The sequence below is a fragment of the Pseudopodoces humilis genome, chromosome 2, assembly GCF_049639895.1.
Source record: "Pseudopodoces humilis isolate 2021_Gansu_Grassland_sample_001 chromosome 2, ASM4963989v1, whole genome shotgun sequence".
Classification (NCBI taxonomy): Eukaryota; Metazoa; Chordata; class Aves; order Passeriformes; family Paridae; genus Pseudopodoces; species Pseudopodoces humilis.
Genome location: NC_142201.1, coordinates 73,116,542 through 73,140,737, shown reverse-complemented (window position 1 = coordinate 73,140,737; position 24,196 = coordinate 73,116,542). Strand labels below are relative to the sequence as shown.

Below are 24,196 nucleotides of genomic sequence, written 5' to 3'. Positions count from 1 at the left end.
TTCCTTTACCTAGATTAATTGTACCTGAATGCTTAAAAAACCAAGCAGGAGTACTTCTTCTATCCTTTGTTTACAGCACAGTAAAGAACATTTAACCCAGAAGGATTTCTGAAGAACTCTGTTTTTATCTATGGCAAGCCTGTTACTGACTGAAGCAGATAACATTCCCACACTCCTCTGTGTCTTTATTCTGGCAAAGCATTCTCAATTGTCACTGTCAAAAACACACGCACACAGAAGATTAATGCATTTGCTCCTCTTTTTAATTTACTAAGGACTTACAATCAATAAAGCAACTTTGCCACTGCTGAATCAATCTGCTTCATGACAGCTTTGCTCCACAGGAGCTATTTCCAATTACTATTTTTGTTTTTACCTATTTTCTTTTTTTTTTTTCCTCTTAGATGGCAAAGTCAATAAATATCAAATTTCCAGCTAGCTCATGGTGCATCATCCAAGGATTACAATCAAAAAATAAAAACAGTGGGTGCTATATAAGATTTACCATTTTTACTTCTACTATAGAAAAAGTGTGTCTCTGAATATAGCAAAAAAACTTAAAAGAAGCAAACAGCTAATATTGACTTGTGGTTTTAAATAAGTTGTCAAGATGCCAAGTTATTTAAGAGAGAGTGTTCATGACAAGGATACACATGAAGCAGTAAACAGCTTTCAAGGACGGCTAAACATCAAAGCAAAAAGACACCCACATCACAAACACTGTTCCTGTGTCATAAAATATGGCAAAGTCCAAAAATCAGAAAATAATCCAACATAAAAAGGGAATAAAGTATCCTTTTCTTAACACCTCAAGGTGCAAAAGTCTGCACCACCTTTCAGTGCAGTGGTACTGTACTTCATGAAGGAGCAGGAGGATGAAGGTGAATGACTGGTCTGTCAACAAGTAAAGACTCAAAGGCAAAACAGAAATAATGCAACTGAGCTATAAGGACAATGTTAGTAAGAAATTCACAGCTACACTGGGGATTGACAATTATTTTTCTAAGCTTTGTCTCTAATGCAATTTGTATTTGATATTAATAGACTACCTTAGACGAAACATACTCTAAAGCTAAAAAAAGTACAATGTGGAATGCTTCTCAAGTCTCTGACATTATTTACTGAATTTTCAGAGAGCAAAGACAGATTATCAGCCTACATAACAGTTTCCCACATGTAAAACAGATGAAAAAGAATGTCTACTTCAAAGACAGCCAAGAGGTTTAAAGCCCACACATGGAGCTTGAACAACACGGTGGGGCTCTATGAAGAGACAAGAGTCTGCTGGCTCACACAGGACCATGGCAATTAATTGGTAACATACAGCATTTTTCACTGCAAAAATAATGCTAAATTCCAAAATCTGGGATTCAGAAAATGATGAATTTTAAAAGGAAGGCAATTAGGATTATCTTTCCTGAATAATCCACATCATCACAAATTTACCTTACATAATACATGCAAATATTTACATTGTGTATCATGTTCTCTGGCCATACTTCAGAAAATGAGTGCAGCATTGACAATCGTGATGATGAACTATTTCAGTACTGCCTTTCTCAAAAATCTCTCAACACATGTGCAGGCCTCCCCCATATCAGATCTATACCAAAGCATACCATCTCTTGCTAAGCCTGTTTATCCACTTAGGCACTATGGTGATGTTACTCGGATTCTTAATATACTTACTAAGCTTTCTTTCTTCAAAAATTGTATTCAATTTTCCATCCATGCAACATGTTACTATCTTCCTGAATTCTCTGTGTCATTTTACGTATCTATGCATTTCTTCCTCTAAAAGTCTAGCATATGAGTGTTTAAAAAAGATTTCAATATATGGACAGCACTTCATTCTTTTATATTTGAGGTCTCACCTTGTTATGATTTTCTTGATTAGTCCATGGAGTTGAGTGCATCCACTGAATAGTACACCATTATCACTCCTAGTTATTCTGTATGCCATCAACTACACAATACAAATTCCCCTAGTGTCTGGCCTCCATCTAAAAGATTCAGGTAGTGCACAAGAAGAGAACTACTGTAATTTTCAAGCTAACCATGGTTGGATGGAGGAACTCTGCAAGCCTTGTCCCAGCTAGCTGGAATATACACCCCTCTCCTTCTGTACACAGTGATTCACCTCTGGAGGTTCACCAACTCTAAGCTATTAGAAATTATCAGTCACCTCACTAAGCTAGATGCCAGCTTCTCATGATGTCCAGTGACATCTTTGCCCATCCTTGGCAGAGGTTGAGACACTGGTGGTACTTCTGGTACCATCCCACCAACTTCTGACTGCTGCTGTTCTCAATCTAAGATCACTTACGGTTGCTATAACTTTTGTGCCTTGCTCATATGTCTTCTCAAGCTGACTCATTTCAAAAGCCTTTAAATATGTCAGTTCCTATTGCCTCTGAAAGTCACCAAGTTTCTTTTGTATGTCAGGACATTACCTGTAGTCTTTGCACCTTCCCAAATCATTACCTGTGTTAAAACTCAATGCTGAACATTAGATAAAATGCTTTCAACCCCTACAGTAAAAGGCAACAGAAGCCACTGCTTCCCTCTCTCTCTCCACTAACAGGTATAGATCTCTCCTTTCTGGAAAATGCTATCTAACCAAAGCATAAGACCTTCATGTCCTCTTATGAATCCAGAGATGAAGACTCTGTCAAGTTCTCAACAAGAAACAATTTATTCATTCTCACTAACATTTCATCTTCATCCTTTAATAAACTGCCTCCCTAGATCTTAGCTCCAACTCTTTTAGTACACAGAAAGCAAGAGGCTAATGCTGTAAGTCTTCATTTAATTTATTTTACTGACTTAGCCTTCTCTATCATATTTTCCATTCTTTCAGTCATACATCTTTCCTCACATCCATGTATCCTGCTACACTGACATAAAGGGAATTGCACTCAACTATACCAGGGCAGAATGCACCAAAAATTAACCAAATTCATTCATTCATCTTCCTTTCCAAAGAAGAGACAATTTCTAAGATTTTGCATCACTTGCTTTCTAGTGGAGTATAGTTCAATGGAAGAGCACAGGAGGACTGCTACACATCCTGACCCTGATGGCCTCCAGAGGGCTCAATCTGTTAAGATGTAGGCCCAGACATCATACGAAAGCAGTTTTGTGTCCTCAGTTACGTCTCCCCAGACTTGCATTTCATGTATTATTCTATGTCCTGAAAGCAAATAATCCTTATTTATATGTCTAATACTGTACCAAATATCCACCAAGAAACCACTGAGCAAGTCCTTACAACACAGACACAGCTGTTCTGTAATAAGCACAAATTTATATGCAAGTATGATATTTGGAGGATACTAAATGTGGTAGCACATGGTCTATGTGATGCTGTGGCATATCTGTACATTTAGAAAAGTTCTCAAGAGACTTTCAATATCTAAGTAGAAAGGGAAACACTTCAGTATTCAAAAAGCACATCTCACCTTTCTAAACCATTGATTGTTTACCAATACCTGTGGAAACACACACAATCTCACGTTACTGAGATCACAGATACACGTAAGCAGGACTCCCTTCAACTGTAAATTTATGTCCACTCCACACTACCTGTACATTTATCATTCTGTCATCAACCATTACAGGCTTTAATTGCAAGTTTTCTACAGCAGAAGCAGTATGAGGAACAGTGAATAAAGCCTCCATACAATATAAACAATAATTGATACAGCAAAAAACTGACTTTGGTTGAGTAATATTGCCAAACATAGAATAAAACAGGTAATTTGCAGGAAAGAGGACCTGAAATATTTCCATTCGAAGCATAGACTCATACCAAGTACTAGTGTGGCACAGATCCACCACCTGTTGTGAAATAGCCGAAGTCCTTGCAGGTTCAGTGTATTTCAAGGCATGGGTAAAACATGTTGCATATTCATTAGCCTACATTGTGGAAAACCATCTTCCCTCACTCTCAACAAACACTAGGATGGTTCATCAAACCTTATTCTCCTCTGCAGGTCTTAGCTTTCTGCTTGCAGTGCTCTAGTACAGAAATTCAGGCTAACTTTAAGTCTAGAGTAGAAATAGGAAAATCAGTTCAAGATTAAGATCTACATTTGGCCTTATATTTTTCAACAACCTATTAGGGAACTGAAGCATATGAAATGAAGCAATAGATGTCTAACTCAGCATGAGCTGAATTACCCCATAGGCTGGACTGACTCAATCCCATTGGTTACAGAGGAGCTCGGGCATGCAGTGCACAGGTACACACCTGCTCATAAACACCAACATTTCAGTGTCTTAATCCTAGACCAAATACCATTGACAACTAATTATTAAATAAGGTATCCAAGTATGGACTCAGCAGATGATTCAACTCTGTTTAAAACAGTTCTGCTTTAATTAAAACCTCTTCCTGCACTATTATCATCGCTAAAATCTTGGCCCCTATGTACTGAGAAAGTAGTATGGAAACAGTGTGGTGTTGAATACCTGTAATTCAAAGGGATGAAATGATGAATTTATGCACTCATCGTTTAAAACAAAGGTCAGCTATCCCTCTCATACCTGCATCTAACAGCTGTCCCAGAGATCATTACAATAAAACTGCCAGGACACGAGATATGCAAACTCTGCCTTCCAAAACTAATTCTGCATCACATCTCGCAAGGGCTGACAAAACATGGTTTTTAATTTATTGCTATAGAAACTACTATATGACCTGTTTCTTAATCCTCTACATCTTCACTGTAAAAGGGAAATCTGAGGAACAAAGATCTGGGCATGAATTTAAAGAAATTGCTTATGTACATTAAGAAACTTCATTCCTTAGCAGTCAAAAACATACAACCGTCAAACCCTCCCCCCCCACCAAAAAAGAAAACACAAAAAAAGAAAAACCAAAAAACCCAAACAACTAATGAAAGCCATCTTCTTAGTTAATGATGTCTCCTGTGGCCATGAAGTACAATTCAAAACACTGCATGACACAAAGACACTTCCTTAAAACCATTTGAAGAAAACTGTTTTATCAATTACTCAATTGCTGTTTCACCCCACAGAGGTCCCACACATCTGACATGTACATGTTATTTCAAAGCAGGGAAAATAACCATAAAGGAAAAACACATTCTGAAATTTGGACAGTACTTTGGCAGTACTCCAACACTGCTGATTTTCATCATAAACAATGTCATCTCTTTCTGCTGTCATTCCCTCCATCTGCTTCATTAGCACAATGACTATCTTCTCATCATGTAGTCAAAGTTACACAACAGCGCTGTAACCAGGGCCCTAACCTCTGGCCCTGGATTTACAGCTGTGTGAACACACACGGCAGACGTGCAGGCAGTAACAGGAAGGGCAGAAGGAACAAGAACACCTCCCAAGGAACTCTGAAGTGTCCAGCTTCCAATGCTTTCTGCTGCACCATCAACCTTGGTTTCCTCCAACCATTCCTCTGCTGCCCCAGCAAACATACCAGGGCTTTCCCTGCACTGCCCCTGGGCAGCACCAACAGGTTGCCCGCCTACTTCCTTCTCTGCAAAGCGCACAACTCTTCCACTGACAATCTTCCTGTCAAGTGTATCAGCATCACAGGTCTGGCAGCTCCAGCACACTTTAACTGCTCAAAATTGCCACTTCCTCAGCAAAAGTTCAACTCTACTGCAACAAGAGCTCTGTGGAGAAACTCCTCCCAAAACATAGCTGGTAAGAAAAACAGAACATTACAGCATACGAAATAGTCAGATTTGAAAAGATAGAATAAATATAGACAGATTTCAAACCCTGCATGCTACACTTACTGCTTTTACAAAGTCCTGTCCAAAGCCAAGAGAGACAATACACCACAGCAGGAGCTTAACAAGTTAAGCTTGTTTCTCTGCTTATAGGCTACTTGTGATTACTATTATTGACTGACTAGGCATTTCTACATGAAATTTGCCACAGTCTTAAAATAGCCTCCTATGACAACAGAGATGACATCAACATCTAATGAAATTAGATTTCTTTATTAAATTCCAAAACTGAAGTACAGTTGAAATGCAAGAGCTAGAGATAACTTTTTAATGCTCCAGTTCAGCCTATTTGCTGTTAAGTGGTAACAGACACCAGGATTCCATTTCACGCAGCAAGTACTGACCTTCTAAAAATAACATGGGGAGTTAAAGTAACTTCTACTGATGAACCTCTGGACAAAAGAAAAAATCCTTTAAAAAAATTAAGAAAATAGTAACTGTTAAAAAAGCAACACAGAGGTTTCTATTAAAAAACTGAAGTATATTTCAAGAATGACAACTCAAATCCTAACTCAAAAATTATTTCAGCTGTAAAAATACCAACTGAAATGTAAATTCAAATGCCCTGCTAGTTTTCATAGAATGGCTTGGCTTGGAAGTGATCTTCAAGGCATCTAATTCTAAACCCCCTGCCAGGGACAGGAACACATCCCACTACACCAGCTCAAAGCACCATCCAACATGGTCTTGAACCCTTCCATGGGTTCAACCCTTCCAATGGAGCATTCATAACTTCCAGTGTCTCACCACCCTCATGGTAAAAAATTTCTTCCTCATGTCTAATCTAAATCTACCCTCTTTCAGTATCAAACCATTACTCTACATTTTGTCCCTACTCCCTGATAAGGAATACCTGTCTGGCCCCTTTTAAGTACTGGAAAACTCTCTAGAGTGCTCTCTTCTTTAGGTTGAGCAATCCCAACTTTCTCACCCTGTTTTCACAGCAGAAGCTCCAGCTCTTATCAGTTTCAGAACCCTCTTCTAGACTCTCTCCAAAAGGTCTTTGTACTGCTTATGTTGGCAGCCCCTGAGTTGCCAACATCTGTGGCAGCACTCCAAGAAGGGTCTCACGAGAGCAGAGTAGAGGGCAAGAATCCCCTCCCTCAGCCTGGTGACTGCACTGCTTTCGATGGTCTATGTCACCCTGAAAACTCAGCTTCAGAGCTTGCTGACATAGTTTTCTAGACTTTCCCAGGACAGTAGCTGTAAACATAGATATGTGCACATTCTTTCTGATACACGTCTTGTGATGGACATCTCTCACGGCCAGTGTGGTTGGGAAGGTGTTATCCTGACTGTCCAATCCCTGGCCATGGTCAGAAACCTATAAATTCTGAGGAAAGAAATAAAGCTCTCTCTTCCTTTCACCACACCTTGAGCTGTGTCCGTGTGACCTATTTCGTCTCCAGCAGCAACAGGTCTCCTAGCTGATGCTTCTTTTCTTTTATTACAATAAGTATATTCTTTCCACTGGAATTAATAGAAACTTCATCTTTAAACAGTTAATTCATTTTACCACCACAGAAGAATGGTTCATGTATCAGTGAAGGATACATGGGAGGCATGAAGTGCAAAAGAGAAAAAAAATTGTTTTAATTTAAAATTAGTGCTGTATACCATAATACAATGTTTTTCCAAGACTGTTACCTATCTACATTCTTCCTACCACATGAAAACCAATATGTAGCAATAGCTATGGAATAGCAAAACTCTTTTTAGAGAGTACATTTGCTTCCACTGAAAAATTCAGTATCTATTTGTGTGTCACGGTAGCGCCTTAACAGCCAGACGTCTGAGAATTGAAAATGAAATGGTGCTGCCTCAGCATACAAAATAAGCACACTACAGAAACAGCAAATAGCCTAGAGACAAAAGGCTCTGTTAAAACAGAATCAAGTTGGTAAAGGAATTATGCGGAAGTTTTCTTTCATTTTTAAACAGTTATGACCCCAATCAGAAAACTGTAAGCCCTACCACAGACTGTAAACATTTTAGAAAATATTTCAGTCACAGTAGGAATTTTCTCACAATCACACAAAAATAACTGGAACCATATGACTTTTTTTATAGCATCTCAATATATTTTTATGTGTGTTATCGAGTGGATTTCATTTTCAAACTCTTCCTAATTGCAGTTTTTTTTATCTCTTTCCACATTCACTTTGGCTACACTGCCCAGAGGAGTTCAAGAGACAAAAACATTCTTCCCCCAACCCTTTCTCAACACTAAACAGCTCAAACAAAACACAACCCAAACAAAACACAACCCAAACAAAACAAAAAAGAACATATCAAAACAAATGAAGAACAACCAACCAACAAAAAAGAACAACCAACTGACTGTGAAGAAAGTAAACTGGTAAGAACCAGGAGGAGCCGCAGCTCTGCCTTCATCCTCAGTAGCCAAAATCATGGACCATGAACAGGAAACAAAATCACTACAGAGGACAGAGTAAGTCAACTTCCCACTCCAGCAGACCCAGGAGAAACAGCTCAGCAAGTCACAGCACATCACAGCACATTCTGCAGATCAGAGGTCCCACACCAATCAAACCACAGGATGCCTGCCTTCCCCAGCACTGCAGTAGGAGCTACTAGGCTTTGCATAGTGGGGAACAGCTTTATGGAAAGATGTGGGGGATGATAAGTTTCTTCCTTCTGTGGAGAGGAAGGCAGGCTGGTATAAATCCAACAGAGGGAGACAGGAACCCAGCCTTTGCAGAGCTATTTACTTGGTATTGGCCCACTGGTAGTAAATGCCTGACCTCAGACAAAGAGGCAGCTGGAAACCGTAATGTCTCACCAATATGAAAGGGGAACAAAAAAGCGTATTTTTACATACGAAACTTTAAAATACGGCTCCGTCATACCTTTGCTTTGATTTTGTTCTTCCCAAGTAGCTGAGAAGATATCACTAGAGAAATAATGCTATCAAATCATTGTTCTGGGGGAAATTCTGACCAAATGCTCTTATTGTACTATCTCAATGCAAATTGAAACAGATTAGCAGATTCCACAGTGCTTGGGAAACAAATGCTTGTCTGCATTGATCACTCAGTGGCTTGCTCTTGTTACCCTTGGCTAAAACAGCCTATCAACAATCAATTCTTTAATTGCAGGACAGACTCCCACCAAACACTTTACACGAAAGCCACACTTTCAGGATCATTCCAAGGGTTAAAAAACTCATCAGGTGGAAACATCAGCAGGATGTGTTGGTATCTGTGAACAGATTCCTGTATGCATATGGGGAAGAGACATCCAGCACAGAAATAAAAACCCAGAACAGAATGTTTCACTTTTCCCAAAAGAGGCAGTTAGACTGCTGTAAGTATTCCCATGAAGGGGCTGCAAGCTTTGTTGCTTATCTCAGAGGGCATATTTCAATGTTCAATTACATCAATAGGAAGTTCTCCCTTGATTTTGGTGGTTCTTGTATTTCACCCAAGCCCATCACGGTATGACATGGACAGAAAGAAACACACAGGACATACCAATAAAGAGTAAATGCAAATGGGAGAGACAGATTTCTAAAGCCTGATGCATTTAACTTGCAGTGCTCAGGATACCTTTTACATGGAGCAGCTCTTCATTAGTTTTCAAAAATTAAATACCACTTTAAATGGTACAAACCAACAAAACTTGGCATACAGTTATAAATAACATCTATTTGGATTTCCAGCTAAAAAGTTGTTGCAAGTTGCTATTCCTCAAGAACCAATAAAACCCATGACTGTAAGATGCGTTTCTTGAGTTGCATTTGTCTTATAGATTGGAAAAGCAAACTATTGAGGTTTAGGAATCCTACCTCATCTGAACAAGCTTCTAAACTCCGCAGTTTATGCCAGCATAGACAGTGAAAAAAACTTTTGTGTAGCCACTGCTATAGTAATTCTTTAAATAGTTAAGATGCTTTCTGCCTTCCCTTACAAGAAGAATAACGCAATATATATGTAAACAGCAAATTAAACTTAATTAGCAACTAACCAACATAAGCAGAGTAAGAGGTGGACCACACAGCAATATCCAGTGCCTGCCTATTTCATTAAACCTCATGCAAGACACAAAACAGCTGCTAACTGTCAAAGGCTGGATACAGTCTAGACCTTCCAAAGGCTTCTCATAAAATCTCTCAGCTATTACAGAAACAGCTGCTGCAGTATCAGCTACATGTTTCTGTTTGCTAGACAAAACAGATTGGAAATAGATCAACAGATAAGAAGCAAAAGTGCCAGAAAAAGGGTCAATTATCAGACTGAGAGATGACTACAAGCAGCATACCTCATTCTATCAGCTCTAAAATGACCATACTCAATGGTAGTTCAAAACGTCTGGTGGAGCTTTTATTTGAAACATTGCTCTGCTTTAGAGGCTTAAGAGAGTCACAGGTTTTCTTTATAGATCAAAGCACTTAAGATCCACAGGCTAAGAGATGATGAAGGTGTTCAGATGAACAGAAGTTAGGTAGAGGTCAAGGATGATCTGTTCACACACACACCGCCCCCCCCCTTTAACTCTGAGCCACGAATCTGGCTGACATCCCTAAAGCTTTCCTTCCTCAGACATTAGGTCGGGGCCTAGACAGAGCATGACCACAGTTCTCAGTGTTTGTACCACCCTTTTGCCAGCCCAAGGCATAAGAAGTAGTGTAAGGCAAGGAAAATCAGAGCTAAGGAGAAGAGAATGACAAGCCTGCGGCTGCATCTTAGGAAAATGGGACACAGCAACATAAATCAGGATATTGTGCCAACACAACACCCCTTTTGAGCAAAATATGACTGTGCTTTGCTCTCCAGCAGGGTGCAGTGGGTGTCCCACTGCAGTCTCGGACATGGCAGGGCAGAGATGAGGAGGAAGGACTGCAGGGTGTTGATTAATTTGAGACTGGGAGTAAGATCTGCACCCAGGAAGGGAAAACTCTTCTATGGGTTGAATACATTCATAGCACTACTTAGCTCATAATAGAAATGCTACTTCTGTATTGCTAAACTTTTAATGAATCAAGGCTTACACAGCAGCATATAAAATGGCAAATCAGGAAAAGTGGAAAAACAAAAATCTCAATGTTGATCAAGCTCCTGCTGCAAACCTGCAAAGAGAAATTCAACACAGGCTTTAAAATTAGGATTCTTTTGAGACAGCTGCAAACTTGGCCAGGCTTCTAAGATGAAATACTGTAAAACTGCTTATCTTTAGAGACACCAAATGGAGGCATTGAAAATAACACCTAACTGAAATAAAACCAATTCTCAACAGAAAGGATTGTTTTGCAGTACTCCATTCAAAATCATGGACACAGAACATGATTTGCCATTAAGTTTAATAAAAGATTGCTAAATTTACCACATTGCCTTGTCTTACTAGTATGACAATTTCTGAATAAAATAAAGTTGCATTCAGTAACGGAGCATTGAAACTGATATTCATTAATACTTTTTATACTCAGTGTATAGGCTTCTATAAAGACAGGGTGCATGTGGTGATTTATAAAAGGCAATTACAAGCCCACAGGATATTCTAGAAGTCTCATTCTAGACTGCAGCTTCCCAGGAGATGGCAAAGAAAATGGGTTACAAACAGGAATAATTAGCCTGAGACCCCTCCTTTTCCTACTAAAGTATTATAGGACAAGACAAATCACCTCTCACTGCTTTGCCCTCTAACTATTCAATACTTTTTATAAGCTAGGCAGAAGTGCAAAGCAATAATGATATTTTCCTCCTTCAAAACAAGATTAATCTGTCTTGTAAACTCCGCCAAACACAATGGACTGCACCAACCAGGGCAACCACTTGGCCTCTCTGTACCTCTTGATAAAGCTGTTTTATGAGACTGAGATAGGAAAAAGGATCTCACACCTACATTTCCACCTCATTTTGTACAGGCGTAAGAACCTGGATCACTGTAGATTATCTGATGCAAGACAAATGCAGTGTTGTGAAAAATCGAGCCTTTATTTCTCAAAATTATTTGTTTATACCTCAAATGAATATGCATGCCAGTAACTATTCCTTTTTCAACACAAATCAGGTTTGCAGAAATGAATTAAAGTTACAATGATTCCTCTAATGAAACAGTACCGAGTGCTTTGTTACTGGATAAACTCCTTCCCCACTGAGGAATAGACTGACCCTCTGTAATGCGAGTTAGATTGCAAGGTACCACTGAAAATGGCAGTGGCACAAAGCGCAGTTGGGGACATCACTGGTGGGCTGCTCTTGGGATTGATACTGGGGCTAGCACTGTTTTAGCAACTTCATTAGTGACCTGGAGGATGGGGCAGAGCACACATTCAGCACATTTGCAGATACAATAAAACTAAGAGAACTGACTGATACCAGATAGTTGTGCCACCATCCAGAAGGATCTGGGCAGGCTGAACAACTGCTGCCAACAGGAACCTCATAGAGTTCTACAAACAGCAGTGCAAAGTCCTACACCTGGTCAGGAATAATCTCATGTATCTCTACACACTGGCAGCTGATGAGCTAGAAAGCAGCTTTGCCCAAAACGACCTTGAGTTCCTGGTGACAAGAAGCTGAACATGAGCCACCAACGCACTCTTGAAATAAAAAAGGCCAACAGTGTGTTGGTTTACATTAGGAAGAGCACTCAGCTGGTAAAGAGAGGTGATCCTTCCTCACTTATCAGCCCTGGTGAGGGGGTATCTCTTGTACTCTATCCAGTACTGGTACAGGACTGGGCTTCCCACTGCAAGAATGCCATGGACTTATTGGACCAAATCCAGGACAGGGCCATAAAGATTTCTAAGGAATATATTTACATAAGGGGATGCTGAGAGAGTTGAGACTGATCAGCCTGGACAAGGGATGGCTCAGAGTCAGGTAAGATGGCTCTTATTAGTGTGCATAAATAAACAATGGGAAGGAATGAAGACAAAGGAGCCAGATTCTTCCTAACAATGTCCATCAACAGGACAAGAAACAACAGGCACAATTTAAACCATTAAACCATGCCATTCCATCAGAACACAAAGAAACAGTTTGGATTTTTACTGTGACATAAGTTAAATACTGCAAAAGATTGCCTACATGGGTTCTGGAGTCTCCATCTGCAAAAATATTCAAAACACAACTGGACACAGTCTTGGACAACCTACGTTTGCTGACCCTACTTAAGCAGGAGCTTGGGCTACATGATCTTAAGAGATTCCCTCCAAGCTAGACAGTTCTGTGGGCCTGTGAAGATTATATAAGACGTTTGAGAATCTGCGGTGGTAACTAAGTCACCAGGCTAGGATGGTGTTTGTGTTTAGTCCTCTGTTCTGTCAGACTTCTTTTTCATAAGCCAAAGCATTTCTTGTAGTTATTAATTATCACAATCTGCCTAACTCAGATACTAGAGGGACGAGCATATCAGCAATTGAAAGAAATGCTCTTTCCATTACTCAGTAATGAGGCATTCTGCTTCCTTTTTTTCCTCTGAAGTGTCTGCCAATTTCCAAAATAGAATACAGAACCAGCTGGGTTGCAAGGTTATTTCTTTATGGTACCTTTTATGTAAATGTGTGTCAATTTACTGTTGAGGAGAATAAAGAAAGGACAAGAAATATGGCTTTAAGCATGTTTTCCACCACACTGAGTCTAATGTATTCAGGTAGGAAAAACATCATCCTACAGAGAGAAAAATAAAGAGAAGAAGAGAAAGACACCAAAGGTTGATGCTGTATGTGTAAATCCAATTATTTATTAACAGAGTGTGTAAATTTTGCCCGTGGTAAGATTTTATGGGAATAGAGAAGGGGATTCCACTCCTAAAATAGGTAACTCATGTATTACTGCAACTGATATTTTCATTTTAAAATCAGATAAAGAGCTAAGTGCACAAAACCACAAAGAAATCATAAAAAGTTGTAAGAATACTAGAAAGAAAAGTCATAAATAATGCAGCATTTCATGGGCCACTGGCTTGTTTTACTACATCTGTGCTTTGATTGCCTGCACTTGAAGAGCATATTTATGACTCATTAGGAAAAGGCACTGAAATCTGTGAGATACCTAACGGGCTGTAATCCAACACCTACTACTGAAATATCTAGAAATGGTCCAAGTCTGGCTGTGTCCCTGGTTAAAATGTATACATTCCAACCTTTTACAGCTTCAAAATGCTCCAGGCAGTCCACTTCCCAGAAAGACATGTATTTTTCACATGATTAAAATCACTGCTTTTGGCCATCTCCGAGACCATCACGAAGATATGCTGTAAGACAATAACCTAGAAATTCACTTCTTATGGTTACATCAATGAAGTAACAGAGCATCTGTGCCAGAGTCAGCCTTTTCATTGAAATGGAAAGGATAAGAAAGCCCAGGGCTGCAGTACTGAGGCAGAATATGTGAAATTAAAGCATGAAATAAAGATGAAGGAAGGCCAATGGAGACCTGGATGCCAAGATTTAAAAATCCTTGATATCACTGGCAAATCTTCCAATGAAAATATCATATTGTAGTTACTTATTTAATTAGCATATCACACCACCTTTCATACTTTATATTAAGTTATGATGAATGTGGACAGACACCATGGAAAATCAAATTAACAAATTAACAATATAAAAATGGAACTTCTCAGTAAAGCACCAGACCACATGCAAACATTAAGGTTACCTCAGCTCCCAAACTGAGAGAGATTATTTCATCTTCAAAAGCAGAATGTGTATCAGTATGAGGGGGAATTCCTGTTTTAAAAAAAACAAACAAACAAAAAGTCAATATAATAATAACAACAATAACAATAGAGTGCTATCTCCATTAACAAGCTCTATTTCTACAGATGTCCATATGGAAAACTGGGATGTATGGCTGAACAAACAAAACCTATCATAAACAAGGGAATTGCCTTCTATAAGAATTCAGGGCAATTGTATTATTTACACGTCCAGGTTAGATGGACACAATTAACCTACATGTCTTGTATGATCGGTAGAAATACATATAACATAGTTCAGGTTGGTTACTCCAAGGCCTCACTCCTGGATGACTCCAAATTACTCTCCCTGCTGCAGACAGCAGCTCAAACACTTTGGACTCCCTGTAGACAGTGTAACCCTTAGCACCAACAGTTATGGCACACATGGCAATTTTGGGCTTTAATTCACCCACAATCATATATTTCTTCCTCACTCCCTTCACAAAGGAGTACTCTCAAATCTCTCTATTTCCTAAGCAAATAACTGCATCAAGGGTTTCAGCTTCAGCATTAGGACCTACTACCTCAAAGGCACTGTTAGGATCGAGCCCTGCCTCTGCTTTGCACTTCCTAGGCAACTACACATCACTGCTAGGCTAACCCCTGACTAATACATCTGTCAGTGCGTGTATGAGTACACGTACATAACAGAATTGCCAAAAGGACAGTCATTTTTAGGGTCTGTTTAGATTTCTCTTTCATATCTGCTAATTGGAAAAAAAACGCTAATCCCTGCTTGTGCCACACATTTTAATACCAAGTGCTAGCAGCAGTATGCATGCCACAACAAGATCTCACCACGTGGCGGGGAACGGCAGTCAGCAGTGGAGCAAGGGAGAGCAGCTTGAGAGAACTGCAACTGCACCTTCCTCTGATCCACTGCAGGCCAAGGCAGACAGTTGTTCCTATACCATCCAAACTGAAACAGTTTTATTTGTTTATTAAAAATTATACCCAAGTTCATTTCAGGTTCTGTAGAGAATTCCTGAGATGAAAACAATTTTTTCTGAAGTGTCAGTCAGCTCTATAAAGCCCCCTTATTATACAGCAGATTTTACTTCCAGATGTAAATATTCTGAATTCCATCAGTTTCAGTGAAACAATGCAAGTGTTTTATGAGACCAACATTTAATCTGACAGAAAATCAGTGAGACTTGAAAACCAAGGACAGACAGCTACCTGTTTGTTACAGCTTGCCTCGATACAAAGCACTGAGGCTCTGCTTTAAGAGGCACACTGAAGGCTGTGCAATTCACTGTGCAGCAGAGAATATTGACAGCTCTCCACACTGTCACCAATAATTCAACCACGACCACACTGATCTACCCACCTCGTTTAATGTATCTTGTGTGGCCCCTCCAGCTTAGATACTGATAGCCATAACTCACTTTCTAAAATTTCAAGTATAATTTCCAGTGAAAAAATGGCTCAGAACCAAGGGGCAGACAGTATTAATCTGACTGTGCTCTGTGCTCATTCATATCCTATTGATTTGCACTTAAGAAAGGGTATTTTGCTTTGTGCTTGAGTTTTTGTTTGATTTAAAAAAAAAAAAAAACTGCTTCCATTCTAGATAGAAATCCACAGTTCTAACTACTCTTCTCAGATGTCCCAGCCAGAAGTACCCAACTGTATCAATTTAACAGATTGTCAGATACATAAACAAATAGGATCAGCTTTTCAGACCCTTGTTCAGCAGACACTGTAATAGCTGTCAGACATTAATTCTGAGAGTGAAGCCATTGTTCTTTCTTCCTAAGGACAAATGAGATACTCACCCTGGAAAGCAAGCCAGATACTTAACCTTGATGACTAAGCTTAGCAAAAAGTACAGCATGTGATTCATTCCCTAGAAGTGTGATTAGAGGTTTATTTTTCTTCAGAAGCCTTCAGTTTGGGAAAAATTACAAAAATACAGTAATTCCTTATTTCTAAGATAGGGGAACACTGCTTGCATCATACTTAAGACCCCATGTATCACATGCACTAACATTATATCATATGTACTAACAGCAGGAGCCATTTCCTGGAGACTGTATGCAAATTACAGGAAGCAATACAAGTTTGGAGTAAAAAAATGCACTTAACTAGAAAACCAAATATGACTATTTATTCCTATATCTCTTTATAGTTAGTTTTCAAATCATGGCCTTGGACTCAAACACCATCATTTTCCATAATACTGGTATAAAAAACTGCACTTCTGAACCTAAGTTCCTATGTGCAGAAATCAGTATTAAGACTTTAGATTTGATTCAAAGCATCTCTGGTCATAGAGGAAATACACTAAGCCAGTGCTTAAATCCTTCCCTACACCATTCCACAGTTAGATGCTACACTCTCCTGCTTCTTCGTGAAGATGTACTGGTTTGGCAGGGATGTAGATAATTTGCTCCACAGTTGCCTGTATGGTGCTATGCTTTGGATTTGTGATGAAAGCAGTGTAGATAAAGCGCGGACGGATGTTTTACCTCTTTCTGAGCAGTGTTTACAGAGCATCAAGGTCTTTCATGGTTCTCATGTTTCTCTGCCAGCAAGTCAGCTAGGGGTGCACAAGAAGCTGGGGACACAGCTGGGACAACTGACCCCAACTGACCAAAAGAATATTCCACATGATTATATGACATCATGCTCAGTAATGACACCAAGGATGAAGTTTACCAGGGATGTCATTAAGCAGGGACTGGCTGAATATTGATTGGCTAGTAGCCAAGGATTTTATTTTTTTTTTTTGCATCGCTTGTCTTCCTTGTCTTCCTTTGTTTTGCCTTTTTTTTTTTTTTTTTTACTTACTAAACTGTCTTGATCTCAACCCATGAGTAGTCTCACTTTTATCTTCCAATTCTCTCCTCTACCTCAGCGAGGGGAATGAGCAAGCAACTGCATGGTGCTTAGTTACATACCAGGGTTAAACCACTATGTAAAACAAAGAGCTCAGAATTTTTGAGGGACAAATAAACTTACCTTGTCCAGGCTCATACTGATTTACAGTCAGTTGATCAGGTTTATGTTTGATATATCCCTGCTTTAAGCACTTCTCCAAGAATGGGTTGCAAATTTCAGGAAGACCTAGTTATAGAAACAGAACTGTAAACAAGACAGGACAGCTTTTTACAATAAATATAATTAGGAAAATGCATAGAAGTAGCTTCATATACATGCAAGTCCATCTTTAATGATGATTACTCTTCATCTGCTGCTAACACACACATCAGAATTGAGGGCCTAATCTTCAAGTCTGATACATTTTTAAGATCTCAAAATTAGAAAGGCCACTTTTCCAAGGCCTCTGCATTCAGAAGCAGATTACTCCTTACAAATGCAAAATGTACTATCTCTACACATAAATAAAACCACATCAAATCAGAGGCAAAGTTTGCACCAATTACAATAAAAAAGTTGCAGTCAAGAAGCAAAATTATTATGCAGAGAGTCAGCTGTGCAGAGAGCTCTCTAAAAAATTTATTCCCTGGAAATCTGTTACTGAATTAGATTGAAATATCACAAAAAAATCTGCTGAAGTTAAGCTCGTCTTGAAACAGGAATGGAAGATATAGTCTTCCACTGAAGCTTTGGTTTGATATTTTACCTGAGGATTTGACTGAAAAATTCTGCTGAAGATAACACCAACAAACATGTTACTACTATCCCTTCCATGAATCTACTGATCTTTATTCTTGTTTTCTCACACATAAAATAGTCTGTGAGACTAGAAAACAATTCACAGATCAATCCTCTTACAATGATGTAGCTTCACAGTTAAAATCTTAATATAACCAGAATCCTTCTGTTGCATGCTACATCCACCCCAGTACACATGCATCACCTTAAACACCTTCAAGTTTTACAGGAATTTAACTCTCCTATTTTACTATTTTTAAATCTCGGTCTGTAAGATGACTCACTTGCTTTGCTCTGACTCACAGCTTTCAACTCCAAATATGAGTTATTGAAACCTTTACAAAATTGCTTTCAGAGCAAAGGAAATTTTATTTCAGCATGCATCCAGAAAGCTTCAAGCTGGTTGAGATAAATATATACAGCAACATACGTCACATCCCCCAAATAAATTAATATGCAATTTGTAAGACGTAATTGTTTTATGGAACAAAAAGCTAAAATGGAAGAACAATTACAATCCTAAAAGCTGTATTTTACCAGACCTCAACAAAGGGCAAGAACCTCTGGCTCCAAGTGTCTGGACAACAAGCTTAAAGCACTAACAATAATTTGGAATGAATCTCAAAATTCAAAAGCACTTTTGTGTATGGTTAATATACAGCAAAAGCTCTCCTTTAACCACTCTCACAGCCATAACTCACCAGCACTTAAAGGCTTTACATAATGGTTCAAACATCAGTGCAAAATAAGCACAGTTTAATAGGGAAGTTCTCACCTCCAGGTAATGGTTTGTCTTTATCAACATTATTGTTATCATAGCGAAACTCATATCCAAAATGCTTTACTCTTCTATGCTTTAAAGTCTTCTGGGCTGTAAGAATACATAACTTTACAGTAAGATTAGACTACATAAAACATTAAACATTGAGGCAATTTATGTTTCCCTATTCCATCCTGCCTGTTAAGCCTTACCATTCTTTAATTAGCAGTTAAAACAGTGTGTGACCCTCATTCTTAATGCACACACTTCTGCTTATTATCTTTTGTAATTCATCAGGCATCACATTCACTGCTGTTTTGAGTCAAAGAGATGGTGGTTTTGTATATGCAAGAAGCAGGGAATACCAATTTTTTTGAGCCATATTTAATGCATCTTTTTCTTGCCCTGATCTCTGAATTTATACCTGATGAATACCCTACCGATTCATCAAGATCCATCATTCTCATTAATCTCCAAGTTACACATTAGCTAAGGTCAACATAACCTTTTGCATTGCTCCACAGAACAAATGTACGCAGGAACTCCGAAGTAATTTCCAAGAATTCATTTATTGAAGGATTTAACTCCACAAGCTGAAGTCAAAGCATGAAAGCATCCAGAATGCATTAAAACAACTAAATTTTTTTTGTTACATAAAAGAAGGCACAGCTCTTCAGCTGGATGTCAAATTACAAACAGTCCTGTGCTCGGCACAAGACACATAAAAAAGACTTTAATTGTCTCTGGATGCAGGTTTGTCACTCAAGTAAATCCATTCTAGAATATCAATTCAAATCACTTGCCCTAAGGAGCTGATCACTTGCAGTATAAGACCCAATTTCTAAAATGCTAATAAAAAAAACAGAATCATTTCTGATAATACATTTACCAAGATGTAAACTTCCTGTAACCTGAAACTGCAGGAAAAAAACCAGTGCAAAAGTATAGAATGTCTAGATTCCTATAGTTGGACCCACCATTCTGAGTATCTTCATCTCCTTTCCAGTCAATACTTTCCAACATCCTCCTTTCTTCCTCTGGAGAAATAATCTTTTCAATTACCATTAAGCCTGGAGGCAAGCTTGTAGGAACAGCACTTTGCAAGGAAACTGAGGTATATGAAAAGAAGAGAATTTTGTCAGTCTTTAGAGAAAATAAAATCTGTCATCCCTAAGGGGATATAATTATTTTGTATGAGAATATAGTACAGCTGTAGAAATGTTTAATGAAGCCCTTGTTGTGGTCTTTTTTGGAGAAAAAATTATCCCTTTTTGTCATGACAAAACAGGGTAAGGCCCAAGTCTTGCACCATTTGAGCGTTTTCTAAAAATTTTACTGCATAAGACAAACAAGACTTTACACTATTCAAACACAAAACCACTTGTGGTCTTCCTGTAAAATAATGGTAAACAATTTCCAAACCACTTAAAGGTTCTACCTGAATTGCATTTTAATTTTGTAGAATTTTAGTGATTTACCATATCAGCAGATTTCTTCTATATACAGAGAATAATCTGTAATCAAATATGTACAAACATGGAGTACAGAACAATAGATAGGTGAACATAAAACATCACTGATGTTGGGACATTCAGTTTGCTATCCCAAGAAAGCAAAAAAAAAACCTGCCAGACCAACACCAGGAACCCTTTTTGCTAGACACCATGAAACCTCACAGAAAGAGGAAAGAGCAACAGTTTTTGCAGTAAATAGCTTATAATCAGCCAAAAAAAAAAACAACAAAAAAAACCAAAATAGAAATTTCATTGGGACTTTTTGTCTTCTTGGAGCTGAGATAGAGACTGCAAGACTAGGGTCACACAAGAAATCCAATGAACTGTCCAGAGTTCATTCTCCAGATTCCTTAATCACAAAATCTTCATGTGAAGTATTGAATGGTCAGGAAATTACACAAATCTTTTTTTCCCTTTTGTTTCCAAGTAATAGAGTTGAAATTAGAGTATTCTAACGTGGAATACAAGGAGCAGAAATTATTTTATATCCTGAATCTCAGATTCTAGCTTTCATTCTCTGTACCTACTTACAAAAACTACTGTGCTTTTACCTACATTTACAACCCAGGAAGTAAAAGCAAAAGGGAGCAGTATGCAGGAAGCTGGACATATAGGAGAGCAGAAAAACTGTACCTTTTTCCACAAAATTAATATACAGAACAATGTTCTGGCCACAGTCTTCCAGTGTTACTTCCTTTCCATTAAGGGCATTAAAGGCTTTCATGGCTTCTTCTGTTGTCCTATATTTCACAAATGAATATGGTTTATTTGGTGGCATTAAGAGTGTTTCCATTGCTCCATATTCTTCCAGTATCCTGAGCAATTGCTGTCTACTCATCCCATTACCAAGACCAGCATTGGCAATAACCAGGCTCTAATTGAAAAAGAATTAAAAAACAAAAGAATTAGTGATTATTGTTGGTTCATTTAAAACTAACATTTTAGCAAGAGAACAGCATTATAAAGAGCAATTAAACCCATGAACACTCTTTTATGTATTCTGAACAAGATATTTACATTTCCATGAGCTTGTTATACAAGGCTAATGCAACCTTTGATTGCCCAGCACATAAGTCTGGCTGGAAGCCTTGCAACCTCCATCAGAATTGCAACCTCCTCAGTTAATGCATGCTTTGAAGCAGCATGTCTGCATCAAGTGTACTGCAAGCAAACAGTGGCACTGGCACACATAATTTTGGAGGTTTCTTGAACAGCTGGGAAAAGTGTTCAATTATTTCAAATGACAGTATCACACTTCCATAAAAAAAAAAAAAACAGAAAATGAGGTTTAGAACCAAAGACAAGGGTCATTAAAAAAAACCAATTATATGAGCACTGCTGTGATTATGCCTATTGTGAAGGCTCTGTTAACATCTGCTCTATGGAACAGATCATATTTTTCAAAGTTTACCTCATTATTAATTATTGTAGTTTTCTAGAATGTTATTGATGGAGAGATCCGTGTGTGTGAAGGACGTGAAGAGGTTCAAACCACTCCGTTCACTTGATCTACAAAGACCCCAGTACACAACTGCTGCAGCACATGCAGCAACAGATGATGTAATTTAGGGATAGTCAGACTCTTGCACAAAGCCTAGAAGTATTTTCTATATTCCTGACACAAGTTTACAACCAGCACTTTGATTTTGTTTCATATATCACTTATTCCAATGTTCTGTCACCAGTAAGAACCTTGCTGGACCCCAAAATTACTCTTTGGATAGATCAGATGGATAATTTGGTACCCGGGACAGTTTCAAGTGGAACAAGTCCCAAATCACAGACCTATTTCCAAGCAACACTTGAAAAACACAGTCTTTGTTCTAAAGAGTTTACAATATAAACAAGATGGCTGAGTCATTAACATTTATCCGTGTGGTGTGAAATCTGAACAGAAAATTAAACCAGATTTTATTACAAAAGGTATAAAGACCTAAATAATGTTTCCATATATGAATGGAAAGAATTTGCAGAATCAGGATGAACAAGTACAGGGTAAATGATACTGCTCTACAGTGTTTCAAGCCATTTGTATTTCTTCATAAATGAGAGAGGGAAATTAGAAACCCTTAACTTCCCTTTCTGTCTGCAAGTTCCTGTCACTTTCTGCTACATCAGATTCTGTGAGATCATTCTATGATCTGCAGTAACTCTACTGTGGCAGAACACTACAAATCAAAAATCTATGTAGCTTTCTGCTAAGTCTCTTTTCTGCAAGGAAAGAGAAAGCTGTCCCCATTTAATCAGCTGCAAATCAGCACAATTCCCACAGAATCACAGCCATAATTTGTTTAGAGGAAAAAACCAAAATGGAAAAGATTTCCAAGATAGACATGTTTTTAATGGGAAGCTTAGACAAATTACACTTGACAGAATACTATGGAGGATATAAAGGTACAGAAGTTAGAAGCCTGAGAAAAAAAAAGAGAAACAACAAACAAAGAGAAGTTTATGTACTTCATACCATTTCCAATGCTTCCTCCTCCTCCTCAACCCAAGTAACTACTGTTTCAGGTTAAAAAAAACCTTATCCAAAGGCCATCAAAGTCTCTCCATAGACACTGAACTGCTGAAGTACAGTTCAGCTTTGAAATCAAAGAAGTACAGAAAACCCTCAATCTCAGGAAGTGCATTTTTAAGAACTGCATTTTACACAAGACACATGTGAGAAGAGAACACAGAAAAGCAGCATTTTAACACTACCATCAAAATCACAACTACCAGTCACCTGTGTGGCATGGGAGACGCACTTTATGCCCTCATGTCTCATCAATGTATGCTGAGCTCTGACCTGCTTCCTCAATACCTTCTTCTTCATTTTCTGGACTTTCAAATGATCTTCACTGTTTTTAACTTCCATACTGGTGTTCTGGAAAGCAGAAATAACAACACACAGTGAGTGTCCTGCTTGAAAACGATCTCTCACAAAAATGAAATGATTGATGAAATGTTTGGCTCCTTTTACCTAATTGTAACTAAGTGTGACATTTGGCCAAACTTGCCTTTCTTGAGGGTAGAAAAATGTGTGCAATACTTAGATGTCCTAGAGCAAGCAACTAGGATGCTCCACATCATTTACCACATTTCCCAAACTTAATGCAAATCACTTTTCTGTGGTGAGAAGAAACAGAAAACTGTGTACACACACACACACACACACATATATATATAAAAACTACTGAATTTCATGGCAACACAGCATTTACCAACCAGTGAGTACTTAAAGGTCACTGGCATTCTCCAGGTTTTGCTGCATCTTTTGCCACTTTTGGTCTAACACCATATTGAGATCATACAGTACCTTCCCACATTTCTCTGAGCCTACATTCTTTTCCTTTCTTTTTTCTACTTCTTTTCCAAGGGCGGAGTCCAGATCTCACGTAAGATTATGACAAAACTCCCAGACATTGATGCAGCTTGACTTTGACTTTATGTCTTCCTGTAATATAACCCCTTACCTGTATTTTAGAGGTATCTTCTTTGCCAAAAAACCTCCTAACAGTATAGCTGGACAATCCAACAGTCTGTCCTATTCCATTATTTTATCATCATAGACCTGCAACAATCCTTCCATCTTTTCCTGTCAAAAAATGGTTTTGTTTCAGTTACTTTTAAGGAAAAAAACAAAACAAAACTAGGTCAATGATCCCTATATGTAATTATTTAACTCTCTCAACTGCCCCAACAGTCACTCAAGCCTTCTAGCTTGCATGACTGCAGAGCTGTTTCCCAATACCTAAACTGCAGACGCAATCATGGTAATATGACATTGAACCACAAAAAATGGTAAAGGCAAAAAAACCCTTATATTC

General features: G+C 38.4%; 1 protein-coding gene across 9 annotated transcripts in view; it reads right to left on the bottom strand.

Annotated features, from left to right (window-relative positions):
* Positions 1-24,196, bottom strand: part of ALKBH8 (alkB homolog 8, tRNA methyltransferase) — a 46,390-nt gene that overhangs the window by 18,564 nt on the left and 3,630 nt on the right. For all 9 annotated transcript variants that reach the window (XM_014261658.2, XM_088051511.1, XM_088051507.1 and 6 more), the window contains 7 exons: positions 23,843-23,964; positions 23,113-23,253; positions 21,018-21,258; positions 19,848-19,979; positions 18,886-18,981; positions 17,454-17,558; positions 14,408-14,478 (listed from right to left, as the gene is read on the bottom strand). In XM_014261658.2, coding sequence (XP_014117133.2) covers positions 14,408-14,478; positions 17,454-17,558; positions 18,886-18,981; positions 19,848-19,979; positions 21,018-21,258; positions 23,113-23,244 — 777 coding nt within the window. In that variant the 5' untranslated portion in view covers positions 23,245-23,253; positions 23,843-23,964. The remainder of the gene's footprint in view (positions 1-14,407; positions 14,479-17,453; positions 17,559-18,885; positions 18,982-19,847; positions 19,980-21,017; positions 21,259-23,112; positions 23,254-23,842; positions 23,965-24,196) is intronic.